This window comes from Haplochromis burtoni, unplaced genomic scaffold, assembly GCF_018398535.1.
Source record: "Haplochromis burtoni strain Fernald_Lab_line unplaced genomic scaffold, NCSU_Asbu1 Contig_103, whole genome shotgun sequence".
NCBI lineage: Eukaryota > Metazoa > Chordata > Actinopteri > Cichliformes > Cichlidae > Haplochromis > Haplochromis burtoni.
Genome location: NW_024582464.1, coordinates 909,758 through 928,583, shown reverse-complemented (window position 1 = coordinate 928,583; position 18,826 = coordinate 909,758). Strand labels below are relative to the sequence as shown.

The following is an 18,826-nucleotide window of genomic DNA, read 5'->3' as shown; positions in this document are numbered from 1 at the left end:
AAATGAAATGAGCAGAGAATCCAGAGGGTGGAGAACTAATCTGAGCAAATAAAGAGTCAAATCTGGAGCACAGCCACCGAACTGGATGGCTCTCAGGGTGGGTTTCAGGCCTGAGAAGCAGCGCAGAGGAGGTGAAGGGCTACGGACTGAGGTGGGGCAGCGTGGACAGTGGAGAAGCTGCAGGTCCAGTTGTGGACATTGACTATCTAACTTATACAACAATTCATTTATTAGTTAGCCAACTGTGAGGTCAGCTTTCTAAGTTCAATCTGTTTTCATTCCTTCTTTATTTTAATTAAACTAATACCACACTGTCCAAAATGTATTTTTAACTTGTCAATAACATTCTTTTTCCACAATTATTCCAAATCTCCAGCAGTTCTAGGCTTGGAATTCTGGCAGTTCTAGAAAGAAAACAAATAGTTTCACATTTGACATACTTGATTTTGTCCATATATTCCTGTGAGTTCTGGTTGGTCATGTTGGAGGGGCTGATGTGGAGCTTGAAGTCAGGCCCGAAGTACTCAAAGTAGTCATTGTATGGCAGTTCTACAACAGAAACATCGTTGAGATGAGAAAAAAAAAACTGCTGGAGAAAATCTGTCAAATGAGGAATCACGTTAAAAGAAAAAGGGGTGCTACCACACCTGTTAAGATTTATTGAAACTTTATAAGCTACACTGATCATGAGTGAGGGCAAGATGAAGAGAAATGTGTAGGGAGGTAAGTTAATGTGTTGAAATCCCGTTAAGAGAACTGCTGTCCCATTCCATCCCCTCTCTTTATGTGGAAATCTGACAGTCTGCTGACTCAGCTCCTTGTGAGCAAAGGCAGGAAGCAGGTTGGCCCTTCCCTAAGGTGAAGTTAACTAAAAACTCCATCACCTCCAACAAGCCTCACACTGCAGGTTACAGACACACACATTAAACTTTAAATGACCAGCATCACTGTTTGACATGCTCCACTTATTTGATCTATACCTGCAAAATTTAAAAAGAATATACATATGGTCCTGCAGTGATATTTATTTTGTTTTTTAGGCTTCGTTGAGTCAAGCTTGTCTATGGCAAGCATAGTACACTCCTCTGGCACCAATTCTTAAGAAGCTAGTAACTGCTAATGTAGTCTGCAGTCTCTAACTTCACACAGAGATCAAGAGAAGGCTATAGAGGTCTTTATACACCCAGATTATTTCAGCCTCAGCAGGCTCTACTTTAAGTAATAATTAGATAATATATCAGTTAAGTGGTGTGCACAACTACTCAACAAGGCTATAAAGCACTGCTGCCCTAAATAAATAGCACCCAAATTTAAGTTAACCATATGGACTGTATGTGTGTGTTAACCATCTTGGATCTGTCCAACCATCAGTTCAATTTTCAATTCAATTCCACCTGAGAAACATGGAGTCAGACTTCGAGGTGCTCGTTCTCATCTCAACTAACTTCAAACTCAATTGCAAACCACCCAAGAGCAAGCTGGAGGTCATAGCTTGATGAAATGAACAAAACCACATCGTCTGCAAAAAGCAGAGAGGTTATTCTGAGATAGGGCTGGGCCATATTATACCATTCACGGTAATACCGGTATAATGTTAGGCAACGATAGGAAAATGAAATATCGCGATAGAATATGAGTAAAACGCGCATGCGCAGTGCCTTTGTTTTCATACGCACATGGCCGATTGTTGAGTGAAACAGATGAACCAGAATTGGTTTGTAAAAATGGTGCAACTTCAGTGATGTGGAACTGGTTTGGTGTTTGTCCGTCAGATACACGACAAAGCACATTTTTTTGCAGAACATGCAAGCGGCCGTTGGACTAAGATGCCCTTAAATCTGGGAGTAATCTGGGTCCTAAACTCCGTATCCTTCAGGTCAAACGAACACTGCAGCATCACTAAGAGTTAAAAACTGTCTAAATTCTTTCATCTTTAATAAAACGATCAGCATTGCTGCTTTACCAGGTGTAACTATGAAGTTTAACTTCCAGGCATCCATGAAAACAGAATTTATTACATTTAACGGAGTTAGAAGCTAGCAGGAAGCTAGCGGAAGTTAGCTCGCTAGTTTCGCTAGTTACCTAAGCATGATATTGCATGTTCTGACTGAGAGATTTCTGAAAAAAAAATCAAACGTACAGCTCTGCTATCACTTCCAACATAAATGAAGACAGGAAACTAAACAGCAGTGACGTTTGTAGGGTTACTGAAGTTGGGCTAGCTGGTATATAATTATGTGCTACGTGATCGCTAGCGACACAGCTATGTTAGCATAACATAAACAGTGAAGCTGGAGGACAAACACTAACACTTTTCCACTTATAAAAGTTAACGTTAAGGTTCCTCATGGTTAGAGACAAATGCAATCGCATGGCAGGATGCTGTAAACGGACCAATCTTCAGTCAGGAGAACAACTGAGATAATCCATCCACAATACCGGTTAGTCATTAATATACTGCAACAACATGGGAATAGAGCAGCTGCCAGAGAATTCAACATTAATGAATCAATGGTACAGAAGTGGAGGAAGCAAGAAGAATGAGTTTAATAAAGTTTGATTTATCTGACTGCTTTGTTTCGCTTAATGTGCCTTATAATCCCGTGCACCTTATGGTCCGAAAAATACCTACTGCACACTGCAGTTTAATGTTGCAAAGCACCTCTTTTTAACTTCAGTGGATATTATACATGGTTATGCTCAGGATATGTCAGTCCATTTCTACTGGAAATGCCTTTTGGTTAAACTTTCAGCAAGGAATTTGCATTTGCACTGTTACATTTTTATAAAGCTTTAATGTACATAAAAACCAGCTTCTTGTTTAAGTGAAAATAAATGATAGGTTGTCTTTTTGCGCTAGTAATGTTGTGGAGTTGTATTTTGTCTCGCATCAATTATATCGTCAGTTATATCGTTATCGCAAATTTTCAAATATATATCGTGATAAATATTTTTGGCCATATCGCCCTGCTCTATTCTGAGACCACCTCTAACTCTGGGCTGCACCTAGAAATTCTGTTCATTGAAGCTATGAAAAGAGTCAGTGACAAAGAACAACCCTGGTCACCTCAATGATGTGGCGAGTTAAACTAATCGCTCTTTTTATTAATGTAGGACACCTATTAAGTGCCGGTTCGGTCAACCTGATTGCCACTTAGCTTTTTTCTTCTTTCTTGTATGACAAAGAAAGCAAAGAAATCCAAGACAATTTTAACTACAGTCATTCACTGACATGGAAAAAGTGACTAACCGTCAGGGATGTCAGTGTCCAGAGCCACAGCTGTCTCATAGGTCCAGCATCGGGCCACATTTCGAATGGTGTATCCTCCTCCACCCAGCATGAGCAGTGGCAGGTTGAAGGACTTGATGTATTCCACACATTTGGCATGCCCTTTTAGGATTAAAAAACCCAGGAAAAACACACAAAATGCAAGACATTCAGTATGGTTTGTGACATCACTTTATTACACCATTCAGCATTACTGTACTGTGTATGTCTACCTCGGATGGTGAGGTTAAAGCAGCCAAGGCGGTCTCCTGAGAGAGAGTCTGCACCACACTGAAGAACCACAGCACTGGGCTGGTACATCTCCATCACCTTAGCCATCACCTACACAATCAAAGTAGAAAAATCTGTGACTCCTTGTCAACACCTTTATATTTATCTCTAATTCTTTAGACGTAAGGAAGCACTATATTTTCTGTTAAACATAATGACGACACAAGCCCGTGTGCGTCTAAGAGCAAGAGCCATGCAACACAAATTTTGTATCTAAGAAGGGGGTTGCTTCAACATCTTCCGATAAAGCACAGAATTTTGCAACAACATGCTTGTGAAAACACTGCCTAAGCTAATTTTATGCTAATATTTGACTTACGCTGTGTCACAGGATAAAAACATGTCACTACTATTGCACTGTAATGCTTCTGCTGGCACGCTGTTTCAATAGATTCACACTAGATACACAAATTGTGCATCTGAAAAGAAGAATAGAAAATACTTACACCTATAAATGTTACCGAGTGCCAGCTGCAAGCATCAATAAAAAAAAAACAAGAGTAGCTGTCTGTCTCCTATGTGACTACAGTACTTTAGATTTGAATTGCCTGCTGTAGGTACAATTAAAATCAGAACAGTGAGCTAAAAGACAACATGGTAATTCTCTATTGGTTTGCCTTTGAAAATACAATATTTTATCTGTTGTTTTTTCCCCCCCAGCAATATATTTATTTATTAATTATATTAGAGATGTTCCTGGTGATCAATTTCCTAGTCGACTAGTCGTGGGATAAAAAACTTAAGACTGCCCGACTAGTCTAAAACTAGGAAACAAAACTAAGACAATCTAAAGTTGGGTCCTGGGGGAAGCAGCAGGGAAGCCCAGACCTCCCTCTCACCACCTCCACCAGCGTATCCAGGAAACGTTTAGCCATTCCCAGACGTAATCTCTCAAGCATGTTCCAGATAAACGCCCAGTTGGAACACCTTACCCTGGAGGCGACAGCCTTAGCCATCTCCTTTCAATATGGAGGAGCGTTGACTCTACTCTGAAGTTGTCCCAAATGATCTAACTCATCACCCTATTGCATCCTGTCAGAGAAAGCTAATTTCCTCCAGTTGTATCCGCGATCTCATTCTAATAATGTTAGCCTAGATCAGGGGTAGGCAACTCCAGGCCTCAAAGGCCGGTGTACTGCAGGTTTTGGATGTGTCCTTGATCCAACACAGCTGATTTAAATGGCTAAAATACCTCCTCAAAATGTCTTGAAGTTCTCTAGAGGCCTGGTAGTGTGATTCAGGTGTGATCCAGGGTGATATCTAAAACCTGTTGGACACCGGCACTTGAGGCCTGGACCTTGCCTAACACTGGCCTAGATTGATAGATTCATGGCGTTTCCCAACAACAATCTGCTGTTGGGAAATGCAACAGCAGATTGCCCAATGCTGCCATCTGGTGGCAGATGGCAGCATTGGGCATCAATTAAAATTTTAACAAGTATAACAATTAGACTAGCAAGTCTGGTACTGACTAGTGACGACAGCAACGAGTAGTCAGCTGGGCAACTAGTTGTGGACATCCCTAAATTATATATATATATATTACTATTTAATCATTTCCTTCTGGATCAGTTCATTTGGGAAGAGCGAAAAAACGAAGTGCTGTGACTTTTAAAGGGTCAGTTATATTTGCAGTGCAAAACAAGCATTTGTGGAACTCACAGGCTTGAAGATTTGCTCATATGACTCGTCATCTATGCCATCCCGCAGTGGGAAGTTGACAGCGTAATATTTGCCTTTTCCAGCTCCAATATCCTAAAGGTAAAAAAGACAAAAAAGTGCATACTGAATAATCTCCAAGTATAGACTCCTCAGCAGTGTGCAAATGCATGTGTTAGCTGCACCAAATTAACAAAGCCCTTATATCTTTCCATGATCAAAAACAAAAAATAAATACTCACACAAATGCAAAACTATCCTATGATATCATCATACAGATTTTGCTGTTTTCAATTAAGAAATTATGACTTCTTAGTAACCAGCTGAAGGAAGAGTGTAAGGCTCACCCGAAGGTCACCAGTTCCAGGGAAGTACTCCCCATATTTATGGAAGGACACAGTCATAACTCTGTCTGTTGTGTAGAAGGCCTCCTCCACTCCATCTCCATGGTGGATGTCTATGTCGATGTACAGCACCCTCTGGTGGTACCTGGTAAAAAGGGCCACAGACAGAGCTCGGATGAGTACAAACACTGCATAGAAACAATGCTGTGAGAAATGGGTCTTTCACCTGCTTTCATTTAATGAATTTTTATATGTAGATGGGAAACAAAGCGGGAAATATTCTCACTTGAGCAGCTCCAGGATGGCCAGCACAATGTCATTGACGTAACAGAACCCTGAGGCCTCCGATTTCTTTGCATGGTGGAGTCCTCCTGCCCAATTCACTGCAATGTCTGTCTGCTGTCGGTTCAGCTTCACTGAGCCAGCTGTACACAACAGGAAACATGTTTGATTATGCAGTTTGTAAAGAAACTGATATATATCTGATGAGTTAATCAATAAGTCACTTAGTCTAACTTTGTTGTCATAACCGGAAAAATGTTTAATCAAGGCTGGCACTGAAACAGCTGGACAACTGAAAGCCAAAAACTTGTTCCTGTAACTGTAACTGTAACAGGTGACAATAAAAAGAATTTGCTGCCTCAGTCTAATGACCACTGCACTGACTTTGTTTCTCAAGGATTTGACTGACAGTAATGAGGTCCTACATGAGCAATTACAGCTTTCTGTCTGTTCTTTTATAGAGGACTATTTATAAAGATGGTTGGTGCTAACTATACAGATCATGTTTCATTCTACTCTGGTTGATGACTTGTCAACAAACACAGTGCTTGTAACTTGTACCACAAAGCAGGATTTGGGGTTTAGTGAGAGAACTTCAGGAGTCCCACCAAATCCTCAGGATTACAAAGGTGGTTCACAAAGGTACACAAGACAAGATTAGGATTCATTTTTGTAGGGAATTCAATCCTGACCTCTTATTCCACAGACAGTCATGTCTTTAGGAATATTATCCTTCCAAAGACAATGTAGAAATGACTGAGAACCACAAGACTTTTTAGATACAAATAATTGTGTTATTCTGTTAAATTGGCAGTGTCTATTAATGTTACAGATAGGTCTAATGTTGCTGAAACAGGAGCTCAATGACTTCCTGATGTTCCACACAAAATATTATGAGTGTTGTGAATGTCATCGCGTGGTGCATGTTCCTGCTTGTCTGCTGTGGTTCTATGGGAAGTAGTGTGTCAACTAGAAGAGGCAAAGACAGTACTGTGGGTACTGATACTGCTATAAATGAGTAACTAATCCAATCGTCAGTTTTAGTGTCAGTTAGGATCTGAGTATCTATTTTTTGACAACCCTACTACAGACTATTTAACACCTCCAGAGTTGTAACAGAATGAATAAAACTGTGTCACAGTATATCTTTAACATAAATATTCAGATTGCTTGACTCAACTGACTTATCAAGACCTTTTATATGACCGCTTAGCAACATCTGATTCATCATTAGCACGACTTACCAGCCGAACCACCAGCAGACAGTTGGCAGAACTCAAACAAGCCATCGAATACTGGACAGTCCTCCCCAACATTGACTGCAGAGTACATAAATAAATACATAAATAAATAGGAAACCAAAAAATAGGAAGGTGTTCAAAATTTTGTTTGAGCAGTATGAATGGAAACAGAAGGGCAGAGGAGCTCCTTGTATTTCGTACTTGGAATAGTACACAAAATTCTGTAATGTCCCAAAGAGGACACAATGACTTACACCTCTGCATCTGTTTGCTGAACTCTGACATGTTGTCTGGTCGTATGGATCGGAGGAACTTGATGTAGTCATCACTGTGATATTTTGTCATCTCGTCTGCAGTGGCTTTGTGTGGCCTCTGAAACACAAGACATTACAAGCTGGTTGGAAACTACAACAAGGAAGGCCAGAACCTATGGTATGCTTAGTGTCACATGCTTGGAAAACATACATAGACCTCCATCTTCCTGTACAGTCCATAGTTCAGAAGTAAGTTGTGGGTCATCCGGATACGATGTGGTTTCATGGGGTGCCCCTGTCCATAGTAATAATTTCCTATGTCACCTGCAAAGACAAAAGGAACAAGATAAGAAACACATTTCCATCCGATAATAATTATTAATTTAAGCTGTGAATGAAAATAAAAATGGATGCTTTTCAGGTTCTGTCTGAGCAACAAAAGAGATTTTACACTTATTTACACATTCTATAAAAACAGCACATTTTGTACTTTTCATCAAAATTGACAACCTGCCAATTGTGTACTGTGTTTCTCCCCCCCCCTTCTTAATTCTTGGCTGTTCCTGCTCTAATCCTGACCACAAACAAAAAGACCAAATGAAACCCCCATATGTTAAGGTATTAACTGTTTTACATCTTTGAGGTATTCTGTGGCTGCTAAGTTAGCAACTAGCATGACACAAACATAATGCTAGAACAGTAAATAACAGAAAAGCAAAGGGAAAACCGAGTTTTTCTTAACACAACAACAGCGGGGAACAACAGCAACATCATTCACGGTGTAATACCATAAGTATAATTCAAGCATTTTTAATGTAACTGAAAAACTATGGATGCTTACCACCAAGAAGTAGATCACACGATTGTGCAGGTCAAACAGTGATGTTTACTTCAATTTTACCTGCACATGCAGTTATCCTACAATAGCTCACTACATCTCCTTCAGACTATGAATGTACTGCTGATCTCAGTTGCCAATATTATTAAAAGGTATAAAGTTCATGGGGCTGTAGCCACTTTCCCAGGACATGGGCGCAAGAACAAATGCAACTTCAGGTTGAACAGAGAAATAGCACGCAAAGTAGAAAAGAGAAAAAAATACTGGGTTGTTGTGTTTAGTGAGAAATAAAAAGCAACGTAAAAACAACAATAACACAGCATTTGACTGTTAAATATTCAGATGAAAACTGAATGCACGGTTCTAGTTCTAGTACATGTAAACTGAATGCAGGGCTATATGTGAACAAAGTTAGTTTTTACTGCAAGTCTCTTCAAAATTCTGACAAGATACTGTAACTATGTTCCTTGTACATGAGGAATACAAATAAGCGGTTTCTCTTATGAGAGAGAGTGATGTTAGACAACACGGTGATACGCTCCAATAAGGCCTGAGCACTTAATTGTGTAACAGTGGCACATTTTGCTTCATTATTTTTACGAATGTAACTCTGACGACGACTCATCAGTTCCTAATCATTTTTGATTTAACAGAGGTAACGCGGTGCACAAAGCCCGATCTGCAACTATAAGTTATACAATCGTGACAATGAGTGCTTGTGTCGCAAATTCTCAACATTAATTTTAACCGAAGCCCTCCTCTTTTCTCTGACTCGGTTGAAGTAAGGTGATTTTTTTAAAAACTTTTACTCATAATAGTAAACACACGAATACTCTCTTTGCACCGCGGAGACCTTTCAAACGATGGTCATTAGCGCCTACTCGTTAGCTTGCTAGTGTTAAACAGTATACATTCACCAGCAGCTACACTGACTAGCTGGCTAGCGTTAGCCTGCCAGATGGCTCAGTTTGGGCTGCCCATTCACACGCTCAGGATGTCCCATACCGTCGTAGTAGTAGCAGACCTTCTTCTTGGTCCCGCCTGCGGTCGTGTAAGCCATTTTAAAAGTACCTCTAGAAATAAAAAGTTGGTTTGAATTTGCTTCAGCAGACAGAAGATGGGATGGACGGCATCAACACATAATTACACACGGCGGAAAGTCGCTGAATGGGAGGCGCAACTTCGGCGGGGAGGGGCGGGTTAGACAACTTCGGTAGGCCACTTACCCCACCGCGAGGAGTCCCATTCAACCCAGAGGATGGGACAAGTGGACTCATAAGGATGTGTGAAACATGGTAAAAACGCGCTTCATAAAATTCAGTTCCACTGCTTTATCCGTTACATTCTTTCATTTCTTACTACCATGCAATAGAATTAGATACATTTATGGCTGTAACAAATATGGATTTGTTAACTCCATTACCTGAAGTATTGCCCAACAAACCTGTCCCTGACCCACCTGTCAGGGACAGGTACTGGCGGTGACTGCGAAAATACAGGCGATCGTTGAGTTTCCAGTCCCACAAACGAGAAGGGCGCTGCGCCGATTTCTAGGAATGTGTGGTTATTACAGAGGTTTTTGTAAGAACTTTGCCACTGTTGTCGTTCCTCTCACCGATTTGATCAGTCCGGTGAAGCCTTTTGTGTGGACGCCTGTTTGTCAGACTGCTTTCGAGTCTGCGAAAGCATTACTGTGCAGTTCCCCTGTTCTTACGGCACCAAATTTCATGTCCCCTTTCAAGCTCGAGGTTGACGCTAGTGCGGCTGGTGCAGGAGCTGTCCTTATGCAAGAAGACCATCGCGGCGTGGATCGCCCAATTTGTTATTTTTCCAAAAAATTCAACAAACATCAGATTAACTACAGCACTATTGAAAAGGAAGCCCTTGCCTTGTTGTTAGCCCTGCAGCATTTCGAGGTGTATATCGGATCCAGCTCTATCCCTGTTCAAGTGTTCACTGACCACAATCCATTGGTGTTTCTCTCCCAGATGCAAAACTCAAATCAGAGACCAACGTCTCCTTGCTATCTGGGTAAATATCAAACCAGGTGAAAACTGACGAAAAACAAAAACAATTAAACAACCCTCCTATTGTTAAATTCCCAAACTATGAAATTGCTCTCGACAGGGCGTCAGCGATGACATTTTCCGTCCCTTTCTTATGTTTGATTTGCAGGTTGAAATCTTGCAAAAGAATATATTTACCCCTGAGAGTCATTTTTGGGCAATGCCCTGATTTTATTCTGAGCTTTAAAGGAATTTTAAGAGGGTAATACCAAAAAAAGCCAGTACAGATTTGCACATGGACAGAGCTGGAGCTGTTAACTTATCAGGTTGTACATGAGTACTAATCAGTTCTTCGGTTTTTCCACAGTTATAATGTTGTTATGGAGCTATATCTGAGTGGAAGACTTTTGAGAACCAGACCACATTTTAACAAATCTGATGTCTGAACATTATATATGTATATAGTGAAAGTTGGGGAAATGTCCACTTAAAGAAAATCATGGCAGACAGAATCCTCTCTTAGCTTGAGAGTGGTTCCAGATTCTTTGTGCGGCAGTAATCCTGTACAGTATTGCTCAGGTACAAGGCAAACTGTAAATGATGATGAAACATTTTTTACCAAAAACTATTTTGGTAGTCTCTTATTCTATTCATGCCCCTTAATGTATTATAGCCATATTGTGAACTTTGGACAGAACTGGGTTAGCTGTTTCTGAATCCTGTTTTCATGCTAAGTTATTCTAAAGACAGGGTTATTTTGTTTTGGAACCAAATCAGACGTTAATGAAACTCAAAGTCTGTACTGTAGCAACTGTAGTGTCTAGACCTAGTCTTTGTCGTTTTTAGTGCCTTAACGTAACCGAATGAATTTTTGAAGAATTGATGCTAATGTAGAAATCTCTGATATATATGACTTAAACTTGGGTGTGTAGTGTGTAAATTCGTTGCTCCACTGCCCTTCCATTTTCCAAATGCAGACTTATTTGCTTTAAAAAATATTGATGAAAGCAAGATTAAACATTACATTCAGGGATATGAAAATAATGTAGGGACGTTTGTGTCCAGAAACATGAATCAATAGAACATTTCCCATGTTGCTTGTTTGTGTTTATTGTGTTATGGTGTGTTGATACCTGTGCATTCCTGCATTATCCTTTTGTGTTGCACATTTCGATGATTTTTTTGCTTGCTACCTGGCCTGACCTGTCTCCCCAATGTGATGTTTGTATTGTATACGGTCGGCAAGGTCTGTCATCTCGGTTGTGGGCAAAAGACCTGCAACTGACAAATAAAGGCTATCTCATCTCATCTCATCTCATCAACATTTCTTCAGGGAGACACCGATGGTGGTTTTGGTTTGTACCCCACTAAGTTTCTTTCTTTCCACCACTCAGAATTACAACCACGGTGTAAGTCTGCAAGTCAGTTATTTCTGATCTACTACCCTCAAAAAGAATATTAAAATACACCAATACACATGAAATCCTCTCACAAATGTTTACACATTCTATTAATTTAACAACACACTTATGATACAGAATGAATATTTGCACAGAACAGATTTCATTTTTTAAAAAAAATCAGCATAGAACAAACAGCTGGTTTGACATGAGTCATCAGAGGACACCTTCTTTTCTTCACTAAGTGTTGGTAACCCAATGAGAAAGCAGTAGGGGAAAAGAACAGTATACTTACATTTATAAACACAAGCTCAAGTCTTAAATGCTTTAAAGGTTTTGGACAAGGTGACAGCCAAGCTTGCAACACTTATAACTATTCTGATAAGCCAATCTGTTCTACAGACTAGGTATTATGTTAAAAACTAAAGGAGGCCACCTTCTAAAGCAGCGGTCCCCAACCCCCGGGCCCCAGACCGGTACCGGTCCGTGAGTCGTTTGGTACTGGACCGCGAGTGTTGAGGCTCAGGTGTGAAATGTATGGTTTTCAGGGTTTCTATCGGTTTTCAGCATTATTTTGTTATCTTTTTTATCATTAACTCGGTTTTCCTGGGTCTTTTCACGTGTGTTATGAATAAATCTTCTTTTTTTCGGTACCGGTACTAGTTTTATTTTGTTGTATTTATCTGCGACACCCTAAAGGCCGGTCCGTGAAAATATTGTCGGGCATAAACCGGTCCGTGGCGCAAAAAAGGTTGGAGACCGCTGTTCTAAAGGACTGATCACAGCAGGCGTTAAAAAAAACACAATGAGCAAACACAAAAGTCTACTGTGTTATACTGGCAACTGGATTTTACATGCAGTTTTGGCCAGGTAAACACCACGATAAGGAATGATGAACTTTTTCTGTTCGGTTTTGAAGGTGTTTTTTCATGAAAAAAAGCATCACACTTATAGCTTATCTTAACAGCACGAATGTCAGTGTTTGATAATCTCTTAAAAATAATCTCTTTAGTTAATCACACAGCTCAGCACTGTTTTTTTCTCTACATGGGGAAAACATTGACAGACAAGTGAGTTCATTTGCAAGATCAAGTGCTTTGAACTGCAGCTTTTAGTCAAACCATGAAACTATTTTGTTCTTTTTTTCTTTCACACATTTGAAAAGAAATTTACATCAAGTTCCTTTTATATTTGGTCACACTGTCATCCTGGTATTAAATGCCATCAAAGTGCTATTAATGTCTTTCGAGGTCTCAGAATTTGGCATTTTTAAATAAACCCCAATTCAAAGAATCTCATCAGAGGAGTTTGAGCTCATCATGGCCAGTTGAATGTCCTACCAGTGATCTGGTAAAACTTCTGATTGAAGGGATGAAAGAATTTTTGCAGTTTAGTCACTACTGATGGGTCCACCTCTGGATGGGTGCGGCCCTTGCTGCCTGCCAGGCACTTGTTAAAGACAATGTTAAATCGCAGACAATAAAATCCCCTGGTGGCATTGAAGTACAGGTTATACTGGCTGATCCTGGAGGGGAGGTTAAGGAAGCGCTCAACAAGCTGCAGCTCTGGCAGCGGGTCTGTAATAAGGCGATCCCCATCCACAATGTGAAACTGCTCCACGGGAAAGTACTTCAACCAACGCTCCAAATGTTTGGTGTAGATGCTGGTCCGGACTGCTTTGTATTTCGTGTTCACCTCGCAGGTGTTGGTGTCAATGACCAGCTTCTCAAACTTGTGGTAGGTCTTGTTTTTGCGCTCCTTGCCCTCCAGCACTTGGGTATAGTCCGACACAGCTCTGGTGGTAGGCTCGCGCACGATGATCAGCAGCTTGATGGAAGAGTTCATCTTGAATATCCGTTCAGGGACTTCCTCTGTGATGAAGTAAGCGGGGCTCTTTTCAATGGTGATCTGATGAGGGAAGGAGAAGGGCATTTTCCCCCTGTACCAGTCGATGCCACGAGCGTAATTTTGGTCATTGTCAAAGAAGTGGATCTCTTGTGAAGCCTTGACAACTGCTGGATGCAGGTTGAGCATTTCCAGCAGGGCACGGGTGCCACCTTTACGCACCCCGATGATAATGGCCTGAGGCAGTTGTTGGACCAGGTTGTGCAGGCGAATTTGCTCTTTGGTGGCATTGCCCTTACGGATTTCATGTAGGAGGCCACGCTTAAACTGCAGAGTGCGGAGAGGAATTTGCTCTGGTTCAGGGGCGGACAGTCTGCTGTCAACTGGGCAAATGGGCTGTAGCCTGAAACACAGGAAAAGAACGCATCTATCTTATTTTGTATCTCATTCTATAAGGAATTTTATCGCTCATAGAATACATTTATCACTTCAATCTTAACTAAATAATCTACTTGAATGTAAAACTTATTATTAATGGAACAATTCTCTGAAGCTAATGCAAAGAAACATCCTGAAACATCTATGATCTTCTGAGACCTCTGAAAAGCCTGCGGTATGTTAAGACTAAGGCTTTTGCAGCAGATGTTTAAAGTACTGTGAGTTGCAAGTTAGTGCCACCACAGCAGACTCGTCCTAGCACCAAGGACACAGCAAGCATAAAGTCACCCACTGGTTTGTCCTGTTTCTGGGGTATTGAACTGAATATTCTCACTGTCACCAAAACCCTTTTTTTAAAACAAGGAAGTATAGTGAGTCACTGAGTAGTAACCACAAACAGCCATAAACTGCCAAAGCTGCTGCCCCCTGCTGGCCATTATGCAGGTTTAAGGAACTGTCTCCACTTTTTAGACTTGAACGCTGCATTCATATTTTACATACAGTCTGTGTCTAACAGATCCCTCAACTGGTTCATGGTTAGTTCCTCATCAACTATGGTATTCATTTCTTTGGAATGCCATTTCTCTTATGCATACCCAAGTCCTCACACCACACCACCTTTTCAACATGCAAAATTGCGAGCACCACATCTTTGTCAATAAAGATGACTACAGCAGTTAAATGACTTGTTTGTTTTTAGAATAACTGATGGAACTAAGTACTGTAAAAATTTCACCTCAAGAAATGAAAATACTGAAGAATTTCTCTCATTTAATCTAAAGCAGAAAATCTGCCTCAGTCAGGAGAATTTCACAACCTCCATTTTAGGATAAAAAATGATTTAAATGTGTACCTGTCAAAGCTACACATTGCCAAGTTGCATGTCTATGAATGCATAAATACTTCAAGAGTTTATAAAGTACAGAAATGTTTCTGGAATACACTGTGATTGGTTTAAAAAGTATAGGACACTAAAGTTTGTAATGCAAGTTGCTTTAAATTAAGGCAATGTATGTTTTAAAATATACCCGCCATGACTTACCTATCCAAAGTCCCAACCCTCGCCACGAGATAGAGGACACTTCCGATAGCAAGGCTGCCCAAAACGAAGAGCTTCTGTCTCAGCAATGCCTGCTGTTTGAATAGCATGGCCCTCCATCAATCTTCAGGACTGTGACTTCAGCCTGCAGAGAGCCAAGCACATAAACCACTAATCACCGAGGGAAGAGAGACAGCCTAATGTTTATTAACACACACTCACTCAAGTCTTACAAGTGATTAAGCCGCGCTCACATAAGGCTGAAAAGTGCTGCATTGCCATTAAAGGAAACGCTTACCCAACCACCACTTTGTTACATTTATTTATTTATTTATTTCAGAAAAGCTGAGAATCTGATTTAATGGAATACACTGGCATGCTGAGAAAGATCAGTTACTGCTACGGTTTTAAAAAATTGGCTTCAGCATTCCAAATGAACAATTCTGTATGCACAAGAATGAATCGATACTTCTTGAGAACGACCACATGACGGTGAATATTCTGAAAGAGGTCCTTTTGTTGAATAACCTGCAGATAACTGCCAGTCCTACAGTTACCCTGAGGTCTGAATAGCTTTTCAGCAACACTGCACTGCTGTTAAGGTTTTTCTCTTGCTTGATGTGAAGCCAAGAAGCAGCTTTGGAGAGCCTTCTATGTGTTACAATGACAAATTCACATGACTGAACTCAGCTTTTCGATCACGTCGTCAATTGACCCATTGTTAATCAACAGTGTTTAATTATTGCATCCCGACTGTTACATAATGAATTTATTAAGAAACTGTGACTGTTTTATTTCAACTGTCTCAATAAATAAATGATGTTTCTTAGCTTCTAAGTGTCCTTAATGTCTGTCCTCACTTTAAAACTAAACTTCATATCTCTATTCGTAAAAACATTCAAAGAAAAGTTGAGAAAAAAATCCCCCAAAAAGCTTAGTCACATTATGGTGATGCATATTGTACTGTTTACCTTCAAAATTGGAAATAAATCTCATATTGAGCCAAGAGAGGGCACTCCATCCTTTCAGTGGAGTGCAGAAGCACTGGTCTCACTGCCATTTCTGTTTTGCTCTCAGTGTCTAAACCTTTTGTGCATCTGCAATCTTTGCACAGCATGAGCAGGTAAATTACATTATGAAATAGCAGTTCAATACAGAAGGCAGAGGCATTGTTAAAAAAGGGCCTCTGAAAGTGCAGTCTAATCCAGCCCTTAAAACAGGCCAGCATTCGCGACAGAGCACTCCCCCAGTGCCTCATGAATAAATACGGATGGCTTTTGACCCCTCTATGACTGGAAAACATTTTGCTCATAATGCCTCGTAGTGACTTCTGAATGGAGACCTGCAAAGCAACTGCAATTTCATCACTCTGACAAAGCAGGAGAATAAAGCCACTTAGCCAGGGGCCAGCCCTGTGGCTGTGGAGTCCCATTTAGAAAATAAATGTTTTTCATTACAGCCTGTATCACTAAAACAAGTGGTACGTCAGTCGATTCCAATGAAGGGGGAAAAAAGTCCGTTTAATACTTTTTTGTGCAGAGACAGACCATTCCAAGTGCCAAGCAATCCACCTTCAGATTGTGTTATTTGTAAAAAAGAACAGCAAAAAAACAAAACAAAAACCCCAACAAGAACTGAGATTATATTATCAAGGTGATTTTCTTTCCTTTTACTATAAACTGATTTAAAATGAGCCTCTTATCTATTATTTGTGTATAATAACAACATTTCAGCCCATCTGCATTCAATACACTCAGAGGTTTCTGTTTCCCCACCCTCCTTATTGCTTGTCTTTTCTTTCTTCTACTTTTGAGTCAGATACTTTCTCTCTGAGAATAGTTTGGTGGTTTCATCCTGTCAAAGAAGAGTGTAAGACGAAGACTATACAATAATTTCAAAATACAAAACACTGGGTCACCTACCCAGGACCGCAACACTGTGTAATTTTTCTTTTTGCATGGTTGTAGAGTTGTGGTTACAGACTTTATTGTCTTGTCCATACACTTACATTTTGAGTTGAATTAATTTGCCAAAAACAGATTAAATACAGTTTCAAGTACTAAAATAATTTACACATTGGTAACACAGAGTGAAACGAGACTGGAATTCAGGACGTGTTTTAGTGTTTTAATGTTTGCAACTGCACTTTAAAAATCATAAAAGGGATGAAAGTGTGTCGATATTATCTCACTGAATAAAACATACATGTATCAAAAATATTTACTTCCCACAGAGAATATTTTGTCCAATAGTCAAAGAGCTAATGAAAATGGTCACCCTGCTCAAAAGCTACACTTGTCTCATAAGCACATGTCTGAAAGCTAGAATATTTAGCAAAGGTCAAATGAGCTCATTCTAAACTATAGGGATGGGTACCGGTATCCGGTGCCATTATGGCACCAGTTCTGACATAAACGGTAGTAACCAGACCGAAAAGCAGCGCATATTTCGGTGCTTTTTTCCCCCTGAGATGTCATACACTTTGGATTCTAGCCAATCATTTTACCTTTCCAAGGATAGTAGGCGGGCCCAGGTACACACGTTCTTTTAGAGCAGAACTACAGATTAAAAAGGCCCAAGGTGAAGCGGTCAAAAGTCTGGCTGTACTTCTCAGCAAAATATGCAAACTCAGCAGCCTGCAACAAGTGCTTTAAGGTGATACTGTGCAAAGGAGGTAACACCTCGAATCTGATGAAACACCTGGCGATGCATAGCATTTTTTTAAAAGCCAAAAAATGCACCGTATTTGATAGCTTGCTGCAAGACCTCACACCGAGCACATCTACTGCGGGTGTGGTGTCTGTTATCGGACCCAGAGTTAGCAACATCCCCTAAGAACCCGAAGTGGAGAGTCCTGGCCCCTAGCCCTGCCAGTGTAGCAGAAATGATGACGCATGATGACGGCAGCAGCAGCCGTTCTTCTCTGCGTGAGTAGCTTAATGTTGTTCGTGTGTAATTTACGTTGAGTAGGCTAACCACGTTATTACATTAATGCATGTAAGGTGAACTAGCAAACAACGTCGTAGTTACATAGTTGTCTTCTTGTTGGATGGCAGATACTCCCTTCACCCTGGCCAAAAAGGCTAAAATGACCAAAGAAAAAGTAGAAAACAGCTAAACAGGAGAGGTTTTTGGACAAAGTTTGTGTTTTTTCCATTGTTTAAGTGCTGCTTCCAGCCAAGAGTGATACCATATATTCCCTATAGCTGCAGAAAAGGCTAACATTGTTATCTTTTTACAATAAAACAGCTAAACATGAGAGGTTTTTGGGCAAAGTTTGTGTTCTCCATTCTTTACGCACCGGTTTGAGCACCGTTTAAGCACCGTTTAAGCACCGGCACCATTTCAAAAGTACCGGTTTGGCACCGGTATTGGATAAAACCTAAACGATACCCATCCCTATTCTAAACACTAAAAAAATCAAACCCATTAAATATTAAGATCCAAACTGTTGGAGTGTAGGTCTTTTGACTTGCAAAGACATTTCGCAGCTCTTAGCTGATACTACACTGTACTAATAAATAGAGAACATCAGTTACTCCAAGTTAATTATGATTTATTGATAAGCATACACAGCTTTCTGTCACTGAGTTACATCCTGAACACTTGTGGCTCTAGGTATCTGGACCTAACCTTACAGCTACAGAGAGAATTTTTAAAAACATATAAATTTTTTTGTTACAGCGCATTGTGTTCTACGTCCTGATCGGCTTTAGACCACTGTCAATCAATCTCCTCCGTGCCATGTCTCCTGTACACTACAGAATGCGTTCAGCTTGTCAAATTTACATAAATCTTCGATCGCTAGCAGTGTGACTCTGAAGTGCTGTATTGTATGTTTGTAAGTTTTCTCCCCAACACACACAACAATGTCGATGAAATGTTTTGCACCGTCAAAGGGACCTGCTGCAGCACCCAAAA

At 40.3% G+C, this 18,826-nt stretch overlaps 2 protein-coding genes across 7 annotated transcripts in view; both read right to left on the bottom strand.

Annotated features, from left to right (window-relative positions):
* LOC102308192 (histone deacetylase 2) overlaps positions 1-9,411 on the bottom strand; it is a gene marked incomplete in the record, with an annotated part of 23,758 nt that extends 14,347 nt beyond the window's left edge. Inside the window, 10 exon segments of the mRNA XM_014336414.2 lie at positions 441-549; positions 3,251-3,391; positions 3,502-3,610; positions 5,222-5,314; positions 5,566-5,707; positions 5,849-5,987; positions 7,089-7,163; positions 7,340-7,457; positions 7,551-7,663; positions 9,183-9,411. Of these exon segments, the coding sequence (XP_014191900.1) occupies positions 441-549; positions 3,251-3,391; positions 3,502-3,610; positions 5,222-5,314; positions 5,566-5,707; positions 5,849-5,987; positions 7,089-7,163; positions 7,340-7,457; positions 7,551-7,663; positions 9,183-9,237 (1,094 nt within the window).
* A 2,828-nt stretch (positions 9,412-12,239) lies between these two features.
* Positions 12,240-18,826, bottom strand: part of LOC102306823 (heparan sulfate glucosamine 3-O-sulfotransferase 5) — a 136,338-nt gene continuing 129,751 nt past the window's right edge. For all 6 annotated transcript variants that reach the window (XM_005931037.3, XM_005931036.3, XM_005931038.3 and 3 more), the window contains 2 exons: positions 14,909-15,050; positions 12,240-13,831 (listed from right to left, as the gene is read on the bottom strand). In XM_005931037.3, coding sequence (XP_005931099.1) covers positions 12,901-13,831; positions 14,909-15,015 — 1,038 coding nt within the window. In that variant the 5' untranslated portion in view covers positions 15,016-15,050 and the 3' untranslated portion in view covers positions 12,240-12,900. The remainder of the gene's footprint in view (positions 13,832-14,908; positions 15,051-18,826) is intronic.